General features: G+C 61.5%; 2 protein-coding genes across 23 annotated transcripts in view; one reads left to right on the forward strand and one right to left on the reverse strand.

The window, feature by feature from the left end:
- ABI3 (ABI family member 3) overlaps positions 1-2,647 on the forward strand; it is a 10,293-nt gene extending 7,646 nt beyond the window's left edge. Inside the window, exons 6-8 of the mRNA XM_040640786.1 lie at positions 1,015-1,169; positions 1,709-1,846; positions 2,117-2,647. Of these exons, the coding sequence (XP_040496720.1) occupies positions 1,015-1,169; positions 1,709-1,846; positions 2,117-2,280 (457 nt within the window). The 3' untranslated portion in view covers positions 2,281-2,647. The remainder of the gene's footprint in view (positions 1-1,014; positions 1,170-1,708; positions 1,847-2,116) is intronic.
- A 250-nt stretch (positions 2,648-2,897) lies between these two features.
- PHOSPHO1 (phosphoethanolamine/phosphocholine phosphatase 1) lies at positions 2,898-9,611 on the reverse strand. Of its 22 annotated transcripts, none has more exons than XM_040640768.1 (6): positions 9,358-9,611; positions 8,949-9,015; positions 8,077-8,175; positions 6,338-6,449; positions 5,400-5,518; positions 2,898-4,690 (listed from the first exon to the last, which is right to left on the reverse strand). In XM_040640768.1, the coding sequence occupies exons 4-6, from the start codon at positions 6,380-6,382 to the stop codon at positions 3,808-3,810; spliced, it is 1,047 nt and encodes a 348-aa protein (XP_040496702.1). In that variant the 5' UTR covers positions 6,383-6,449; positions 8,077-8,175; positions 8,949-9,015; positions 9,358-9,611; the 3' UTR covers positions 2,898-3,807. The 22 variants fall into 22 exon arrangements, 16 of the variants coding, with proteins under 16 accessions (XP_040496702.1, XP_040496713.1, XP_040496712.1 ...); XM_040640779.1 differs by lacking the exon at positions 8,949-9,015 and adding an exon at positions 8,830-8,883 and having other exon boundaries at positions 9,247-9,501; XM_040640778.1 differs by lacking the exon at positions 8,949-9,015 and adding an exon at positions 8,761-8,883 and having other exon boundaries at positions 9,247-9,501.
- Between the last annotated feature and the right edge of the window lie 238 nt (positions 9,612-9,849).

The raw sequence follows: 9,849 nt of genomic DNA on the forward strand, positions 1-9,849 counted from the left end.
GAGCCATTCGAGCATTTTAAATGCTCTCCCCTCTCTGTCCTGAGCTTCCCCTAACTGGTTAGGTAGGCCCATCAAAATGACAGGTGGGATATTTCTAAGTGTGATGGTCCTCTCCCCCCTCTCCGCTCCTCCCCCCTCCTCAGCCCCGCGTTGGGCTTTGGGTCTATCAGAATTAGAGACCGCCAAGCTGGCCACTGAGATGCTTTGGGGGCGAGGTACGGATGCTAGGCTGTGCGGAGGAAGTGGCCTCAGACCGTGTCTGCTTCAGGTTCCCGTCGGGCCTGTGGCCTGCGGACCAGAGGCCCAGGGCCCAGGAGGCAGCAGGAGGGGGTGGCGGTCGGGTGGAGTGGGAGAGGGGGCTGGGAAGTGGAAGTGGGAACTTGCTGTCCCCGCGCTCTCCCTCCCAGTTCGCGGCCGCCTCTCCCTCGTTTCCTTTCTGGGACCGGGCGAGGGGGGGGGTACTGGCTGGGGAGCCCGTAGACATCAGCCCCGCCCCTTGCGCCCCCCGCAGGATCTGACCACGCAGCTGTCGCGGACCGGGACCCTCTCGCGAAAGAGCATCAAGGCGCCTGCCACACCGGCCTCCGCCACCCTGGGGTGAGGCCTAGCGATCCCGAAACTCTCCGCCCCCACCCTCAGCGCCGAGAGGCCGAACTTCCTCCTCCCCGCACCTGACCCCGGCTCGCCAAAGCCTTCCTTCCCCCCACTGACGACACCCCTCCCCCCCTTCAGGAGGCCACCGCGGATCCCCGAGCCGGTGCAGCTCCCCGTGGTGCCCGAGGGCAAGCTCTCCGCCGCCTCATCGGCCTCTTCCCTGGCCTCGGCAGGGTGAGTCCCACGAGTCCAAGTGGGGGTTGGAGGGGGCCTCCTGCCAGTTGTCAGAGTGCCTGCTAGGATGGGGAGGACCCTCCTCACAGGCCTGGGGCTCACGACTGAAGGGGCGGGGCCGGTGGGGGGATGCCGAGTTAGGGAAGGTGCCCCCCAACCTAGCCGAGCCCCGCTTTCTGTCTTCAGCAGCGCCGAAGGTGTCGGTGGGGTCTCCACAACCAAGGGGCAGGCAGCACCCCCACCCCCACCCCTCCCCAGTCCCACGGCCCCACCCCCTCCACCCGCCTCCGAGGTCTTCCTGCCGCCCCCTCTGCTGGAGGAACTGTCCCTGCCCCTGCCGGGTAAGGAGCTCCGCCCTCTTCGGTCTCAACTGCGGGGTCTCTCCTCCCCTCCCCACCCCACTCCGGCCCACCATCTCCCTCCATTCGGCCGGCCTCAGGGAACACCTCGTCCAAGGTAGGGGGTAACGGGAGAGAAAGGGGCAAGAGAACAACTTCACTCAGCGCCTGCTTTATGCCAGGCTCCCTGCGCAAGCTTCTCATCGGTTTTCGCACTTCAACTTTAACCCTGAGCGGAGCTTCACACTCTGATTAACAGATGGAAGTTGAGGCTGACAGGTTAAGTGACTTGCCCAAGGGTCACCCGGCTAAGTAGCAGAGCCTAACTACCCTACACTACTCAACATGTGTTTGCCGAGAACCTCCTGGGTTCTAGACGCCTTGCGGAGGGCCATGCCGGGCCAGGAGAACAGGCTGGAGAAAAAGATTACACCACATGGGTAGATGCCCGAACCCCGACTTGGAACAGCTTTGTTTCCTGGGGGGGGGCACTGGAGGGGTACCCTGGGGCACATCTGCAGGCTTTCCCCTCTCCCTCCCAGCCCCCAAGCTGCCTCCACCCTTGGACCTGCCCCCTCCTCCACCCCTGGATACGGATGACTTGGGGCTGCCCCCTCTGCCCCCACCGGACTTTGGGCCCGAAGAGCCTAGCTGGGTCCCTGCCGCATACTTGGAGAAAGGTGCGTTGACTCCTGGGACTAGGGGTCCCCCCCCCCCGCCCATTCTGATGAACTGACCAAATGTTCATCCAGGGTGGTGACCGAGCTGGAAAGACAGGCAGCTGGCCTGGCACTGAGTATATTCTTAAACGCAGCTGGGGAGGGGGTCCCGAAGCTTCGGAGCACACACCCCCTGCCACATTCCCCGCAGCCGCCCCCTAGGTGTTCCCTGGCATCCCCATGGTAGGCCGGGAGGCACATCTCATGGCCATCTCTCTTCCTGCCCCGCAGTGGTGACCCTGTACCCATACACCCGTCAGAAGGACAACGAGCTCTCCTTCTCCGAGGGCACCATCATCTGCATCACACGCCGCTACTCAGACGGCTGGTGCGAGGGTGTCAGCTCGGAAGGGACTGGATTCTTTCCGGGGAACTATGTGGAGCCCAGCTGCTGACAGCTTGGGGCTCCCTGAGCTCCTGACCCAGGCGCTGCACCGCGCGAGCCCCTCGAGCTCCAGCACAAAGCCAGCTCCACACTCAAGGCTGGCCTAGGCCTGCCCTCCTCTTGCTCTGTGAGCTGGGCCTATCCCTCCCCCTCGTTTTGGTGGGAAGGGGTCCCGGGGAGAGAGAGGATGTACCCAAAGCCCTGCTGCAGGCAGGAAAGAACTGGAAGCCAAAGAGTTTGCTCATCTTGTCCACAGAGGACCCCCTACTCCACGCAGGATGGGGTCTCCAGCTGCCAAGTGCCAACTCGGAATAAATCTCTGATGACCTCCTGGTGACTGCCCTGCCGGGCTGGGGGGCCAGAGAGGGAGGAGGGAGTGAATGGCTACTGTGAATTACTGAGCCCCTCTGCCCGCCAGGGCAGCTGGCTCTCCCCATCACTTCCGTCCTAAGTCTCTACACTAGAAGCCGGAGGCCCCCAACGACGGACCACAAAGCTGGGTTCCTCAAGCGGGGCACTCTCTCCAGAGGCGGGGACCAACTCCTCCACTTACGTCGGGCTCTCTGAGGGCAGGGATCGCCTCACCCTCACCCCGCAAACATCGGCGCGAGAGATCTGAGTCAGCGCTTCCCCCTTCACCTCCTTTATAGCTCTAAAACATCGAAGAGGGAGGAGGGGCTTGACTTTCGCTGGCTCTGCTTTAAAACATCATGGCTTTCTGTTCCATACGGGAGGAGGGGGGCGCGGAGGGCCGAGCCCGCGGGGCGACTTTGCTAAAGTCCCTGGTCTCTTGCTGCATAGACGAGGCTGGGGTGAGAGGAGACACCGTCGCGCGCTGCGAGGTCCCAGGCTGGACCGACTCGAGCCGGACAGTGTGCTACCTCGTTCCACCACCAGGAGGCGACTGTTCCCTCCGGCTTTTTTTTTTTTCCTTTGGGGATGCTGGCGGGGCTGGGGGTGGGGGGTGGGGGGATCGGGCGCGGGAAGGGAGGGAGGCGAGAAGAAAAAGAGTGTAGTGTGGAGACGCGGTAGGTGAAGCAAGACCTAGGCCTGATGCCGTCGGTAGAGAGCTTCATCTCTCTCCGCTGGGACTCCGGAGCGACCGGGAGGCTTTCGGAACAGGAGTTCCCTTAACAGAAGAAAAGGGGATGGGAAGATTCCGCAGCTCAAGGGAGCAGTGAAAGCGGTGGGAGATGTTCCTTTCTCCCCCGCCCGGGAACTCCTTCCTCCCAGTTCGGAGGACAAGGATTTTTGAAAACACCGCGCTGCCTTCCCGGGTATGCGCACCAACTAGGTGGGGCCAGACTCCAGATTAAACGTTGCAGTGGAACTGGGGGAGGTAGCCGAGCTGGGTGAACTGCATAGATAGGGACGGCTCCGACCTCCCTTCCCAGCCCCCCATGGACGAGCCCGGAATTCCCGGAGGGACATACCAAAGCGAAAGGGAAAAGGGAGTAATAAAACTAGGTTTGTCTTTCCCGATCTCCCCCCACCCCGCCCCCTCCTCCGCCCGGGCGCCCCCTGCAGGCCGCGGTCCTCAGCACGTCTTCAGCACCTGTTGCAGATGGAGGCGCACGTCGGTGGCCGTTTCCCAGGGCACCACGCTGGCGCGAAAAGAGCTGGGCTCGGCCTTCTGCGCCTCCTGGATAAGGCGGTGCATGGGATAGCCGCGGCGCGGGAAGGCCACGTCGCCGCCCGCCAGCAGCCCCATGGGGCAGAAGTCGTTCGCGCCGTCGCCCACGTAGAACAGGCGCTCGAAGTGCACGCCGTCGTGGGCCCGCTCGCGCAGGTAGTCGCTGAGCACCTTGTGCTTGCACATGTTGGCAGGGCAGCGCGCGCAGCTGTGCGTGTGGAAGGGCCGTAGCGCCAGCAGCCCCCGCGCGTCGGGCCCCGACGGGTTGCTGAGGATGCGGCGGAACAGGCTGTGGTGGCCCGCGGCGCGCAGCGCGCTCTCCACGCCAAAGGTGTTGGCATCCGAGATGAGGATCACCTCGAAGCAGGAGCCCTGCTTGGCCACAAACTGCAGCAGGTCGCTCATGCCGGGCGACAGGGGGATGGCCTCGTAGACGGCGCGCAGGTCCCGCGGCCGCACGCCCTGCTCGCCCAGGTACTGGAAGACGCGCTGCATGTACTCGTTGTAGAAGCCCTCGCGGTAGGTGGCCCGCAGGCTCTCGGGCAGCCGCTGGCCTGGCGCGGCGCGCACGATCGAGTCGTCGCTGTTTTCGTCCACGATCGTCTCGTCAAAGTCGAAGGTCAGGAGGAAGCGCGGCGCGCCCTGCGCGGCCATCCCGCCGTCCTGGGAGCAGGGGGGAGAGGAGCAGGAGGAGGAGGAGGGGGCAAGCGAGAGGGGGCGCGGCGCGAGCCGGCCGGGGAGAGGCTGGTTAGCAGGCCACGGCCAGAGGCGCTGGCACATCCAAGACCTGAGGAGGACCCAAGGCTGGTTAAGCTGCGCGGAGGACACAACGCCACCGCCCCCACCCCAGCCTTCCTGCCCCTCCCGTGGGCACCTCTCGCTGAACTGTGCTGGGGTTTATCCTCAGAAGACCGTCCTCCTCCTGAAGCCAGAAGGGCTTCCTTGGCACCTGTTCTGCTACTCTCGTCTAGGGCCACTGGGGCTTAACAGGGTCAGCTTAACAGACGGGAACAGCAGCTTCCAAGGGGTGACCCCTTTGGGGAGGCTTCTGGACTAGGCTGTTCTGGAGACTTCCAGTGGCCCCTGGTGATGTGGAGTCCTCTCCACCCCCTTCTTCCCTAACAAACGTAAGCAAGGGAAACCAGGCATTCACCCAACGGAAGCAGCCTCCTCATTCCCTTTTTGGGCCATGCCGAGCTGATGGGACTGTGGACAATAAGGAGCCAGGCTCCAGGGAACACTCGCTGGTATCATCGAAGGCATGTAGATGGGAATGCCAGGTCCTCGGGCCTGGATTGTTGCTGAGGGCCTGGGCCTCCGCACTGGCCAGAGAACTAGATCTTAGTTCTTGGAATAACCAGGTCGCTGGGTTGACCCAGGAAGACTCTCTGGGAGCTGCTTCCAGCCAGATGGCACTGGGCAGGGGTCCCAGGATGGGACACTTTCTCCAGGGAGTTTTAGGGCCCTGTGCTGACAGTTCATCACTAATCACTTGCCAGTTCCCTGGGAGGAACACGTCAGCAGGTGGGGTTTCTGCCAGAGTCCGAAGGAAGCGGGCAGCAGAAGCAGTGGGGCTTGGGGAGGTAGGAGCTTCCCGCGCCAGGCCTCGACATACCTGGGAGACAGGTGAGGGAGAGGAAAGAGAGCAGCAGTGGCTGAAAAGGCAGAGGGAGAGGAAGCAGGGAGTGGGAGGGGGAGGCTAGGAGGAGGTCATGCCAGGGGAGCCTGGAGACAGACTGCACATGGGGACAGAGTGGGGATGGGGGGCTCCAGGAAGTGGAGACCTCGGGCCAGAGTCCCACCTACAGAGAACATGGGAGAGCATGGTGGCCAAGAGTGCAAGTGTGAGGCACAAAGAAAAGCAAGCGAATGGAGGCCGTGGAAGCCCTCAGCAGCCTGTCCGGGCCACCTCTGCGGCCGTGCATGGTGGAGGGGCAGAGAGCAAATCCTGTTCAGCTTTAGAATACGCACCATACACACTGCCTTTCTCCCTCCTGGCCTCCCACCTCGATCAGTCCAGAAGGAACCACCTCTCCTCCTGTCTTCTTCCTAACTCGTTCTCTGATATTCCAGTGATATTTGTGGCCTGGCCCACCTTGTGAAACTTTCTCAAGTCCAAGCTCCTCATTTCAGAGCTGGGGTGTGGACCTAGCTCTCTGCCTCCCTAACAGCACTGTCCCTTCAGGCTCATCCCTAGAGTCACCCTCTGGTCTCATCGAGATCCATCTGCGAGTCGCAGTGGCCCAGGATCCTTGGAGTTGAGGATGTCAAGTACCAGGACCCCACACCTGGGGTGGAAGCTTCCAGGGATTAGTGGAGGCCCAGCGGAGATGAGGGTGGGCCTTAAAAAGGGACTGGATAGGGCTCCTTCCACCCCATGATGGGAAGGGGGTTGAGGCCTCAGCCTAAGAGACCCCTGGAGAGACACACTTACCCTAGACAGGCATCGGAGGCCAGCAACTGGAAAACACCCGCTCATTCTCAGTGCATCACCCTGGGCACCACGTGGCGGGACTCTGTCGGCCTCCAGCCGTCGTCCAGAGCTCCTGACAACCACAAGGAGTCTGGTTAAGTGGGAAAGCCAGATCTCAAAACCAGAGCTTAGGGTCTGAGACCGGTGTTTTTTTTTCCTCCAGTATGATCCCGGCCCCTTTCTTGTGCCATGGTTTACACATCCCCAGCACTGGTGTTCTCCCGCGGCTCATCGCAGTCCCATGAATTCAGGAAATGAGAAGGACCCAGAGAGGTTAACTTGCAGGAGGCTATGCTGTGTCCCCAGGGAGCCTGGCTCATGCACACCGGGCCACAGCCTTGTATGCTTAAAAGGGAAGGGGCAGATGACAGGGCTCGTTGTGCCACAGCTGGGGGCCGGGACCCCTGAGCATCACAGATGATCTGGGACTGGCCTCCCTGGTGCTGTCAGAGGCTGGCAGTCGGCCCGGCAGTCAGTGTGAAATCTCTGCGGGGCTCTGCTGTTTGGCTTTGGGGACAGGGGTTGGCTTCGGGGGGGCTTCACCACTCAGCTACAGACGACACCGCCTGCAGCTCCCAGTGCCTCCCCAGGCCCCATCCCTCCCCCTCACCTCTGGGGTTGAATGGGAAACTAGAAGCAGCTGGGACACATCGGGAAAGATGTTAAGAACCAGGAGACTAGACCAGGAAAGGAGCAAAGTCCTGGCTGGTTGCTGCCCTCTGGTGGTGACAGGGGATGACACTGGAAACCCCTGACTTTGTCAAGGTGACACTCTCCCCAGACCATCCCAGACCCTCAGGGAGAAGCTGTGGGCCCCGAGACAGACGACTGAGACCTCCCGGGAACAGGGCATAGGTCAGAGGGAGGGCCTCTACCACCTGGAGCTACCCCACCGCCTCGCCACGCCCTAACCAGACGTGCCTTTAAGCCCTTTTGATATGGATGGAAGTGGGTCTCAGCCTTTCCCCTGGAGAACTTTTAATCTAGGAATTGGGAGGTGGCCAAAGCTGAATGGGGCAGGGGGCAGAAAAAGGTGGGGGCCAGGGGAGGGATCTAGGAGAAGATGGGAGAGAAGGCACAGGGACACCGGAATGGCAAGTTTTGGAGGATGGGAGGGCTCTTCCCAGGCCCTATCTGGAGGGAGTTCCAAACTTCCAGGATCCTGCTGATAGCGCAAGTCTGCCCCCAGGCCCTGCGATTTGAGGAGAAAGGTCAGGGGATGCCAGTTCTGTGATAAGAGCGAGCAACCCCATGGTGCACACAGACATGTGTGGGGCTCGGGGAGGCGAGAGGGAGACAGAGAGATGCACAGGCTCTCCAAGCAGCCACCCAGAGACCAACTTTCATCCCACAGAAAAGGGTCTCCTGGCTTTGCCCTTGTTTTTCTTATCTTTTTAAAAAATTTGGTGGAATAGTCTACTGATTTTCAACTATGTACAAAACTTCTCATTCATTAGAGCAAAAGACATAGTTTAGTTATATTTTTTTCATCTAATAATACTATTTAGGGAAATGGGTTCAACATTTGTTTAGTGAGTTCCCCTTGTTTTAGTCCCCAGAGCAGAAAGGCAGGCATCCTGAGTTTCTTCCCTCAGAAAGAGAAGGCCGTGCCGCCACCCCACCCTTACCCCACAGTGATCAGTGACACCCCCAGGCCCCATTGGCATCGCCTTCTCATGACGCTCAGAAAGGTTACTCACCTCTGGCAGCTTTGTCCTAAGTGACCAGATCCTTTTGTGGTCACCAGAAAGAGTCCCTTAGAGAAAGGGGGGACAGGATCTCTGAGCTTCTCCAGATGGCTAGAGCAGAGAGAGGAGAGAGGGGTTTCTTTGGGGTGGCAGGGAGTCCGTATTCTAGTCCCACCTAAAAGTGGTGCTTGCCTCCCTGATTCCACATCAGATCACTGGATTCCTCCTTGTTTCCTCCTGCCTTTGACAAAAATGCTTTCAGATGACATTTGTGGGAATGGGGATGGGGGAGGGAGACAGTTTGCCATTACCCGCTTCATGAGGGGACGGATCCCTCGGGACAGTTCGGGGACAATTTTCCCCTGGAAATGTGGAGGATAGGGATGGAGGTGGGGAGCGAGGACCCTGCAGATACCACAGTTACAAGCCCCCTGCCCAAGACCAGGTCTTCTTGTATCAATCACTAGGAACTGGATCCCACAACTAAGCTGAAGTTTTCTCCCTCCCCAAGACTTCCTTCTCACCACCACCAGCAGCAAATAGGAAAAACGGAGGCCCAGAGAGGTTAAGCTAACATCCTGGGGGTCCCACACCATCGGATGCAGGATTAGAACTCAGGAGTCCCTGGTGCCTCTTGGCAAAGTTGCAGCCAGAGCTCCCCCTATTGCCCTGGAGACCCCCTGGGCTGTGAGTCACCTGGCCCTGAGGACCTGGAGCCCTGGTGTCAGTGAAGAAGCTAGGACCAGGAGTCCCTGCTGGGCTCACCCTGCCTGGGTGGACAAGCTGGAAGGGGATCCTCCGTGGACAGGGAGGTGGCAGCTGCCGGTGGAGTGGGGGGAAGAGATATTTTTAGAGGTGGCTGGAAAGCAGGCATTCTGGCATACCCCCAGCTGGCGGGTGCTTCGCTCCAATGCGGGGCAGGGGGGTGCGCAGCTCGGGGAGCCCAGGGAACTGGTGGTGGCAGGGAGCAAGTGAGCACAGATTCCTTCGCTTTGCCCGAGTCGGGGACAGAGGGATACCCGGACGCCACGTTCCCGGGGTAGGAGAAAGGAGGAGGACTCATTTCTCCGCTCCAGGGACTCCCCCACTGACACACGTGAAGGAGCGCCCTCAAACTCCAAACAGCCCCCACCCCACGCTGGGACCCCAGCCCTTCCCTACCTCGGAGAGCCCAGGACTCACGCGGAGAGCGGCGGCGGCAGAGGTCTGTCCCGGCTTAGTTTGGAGTGTAAAGAGTGGGGGAGAGGGGCTACCTGAGGTATTTGGGCGCAGGATGGGGCAAGGGGTGCTTACGGGAATTGGAGGGGACGCGGTGTCTTATCCACCCCCGGATTTCTGGGCTCCGGCTCACGAGTCCCTCCAGTCCCGAGGGGCCGTGGATGATGTGCGTCTGGGCCGTCCCCTCCACCTGCCCCCCATCCCCCCGGGCCGCCGCCGCGTCCCCTTTAAATGCCCGGGAGCCGGAGCCCGAGCCGCGGCTGGCGCTGCGGCTGCCGCAGCACCCGGGCCCACCGCAGTCCCCGCACGTCACAAGCGACTGTCCAATCACAGCGGCGCCGGCGCACATCAAAGGGGCGGGCCGCCCGCGGGCCACGCCTCCCGGCTGCCCCGCAGGCTCCCCGAGAGCGAGCGAAGGTGGGGTTGCGCGCAGGGAGCGAGGGGAGGAGTGGGGAGAAGGAGCGCATCCCTCCGGAGGAGCGTGGGTGGGGGGCACCCTCGCTGGAGCGGCTGCGGGGCTCTGCGTGAGTCCCCGCCCACACACCCAGAAGTGTCAGGGCTGTGCCT

This window comes from Ursus maritimus, unplaced genomic scaffold, assembly GCF_017311325.1.
Source record: "Ursus maritimus isolate PB19 unplaced genomic scaffold, ASM1731132v1 scaffold_24, whole genome shotgun sequence".
NCBI classification, from domain to species: Eukaryota; Metazoa; Chordata; class Mammalia; order Carnivora; family Ursidae; genus Ursus; species Ursus maritimus.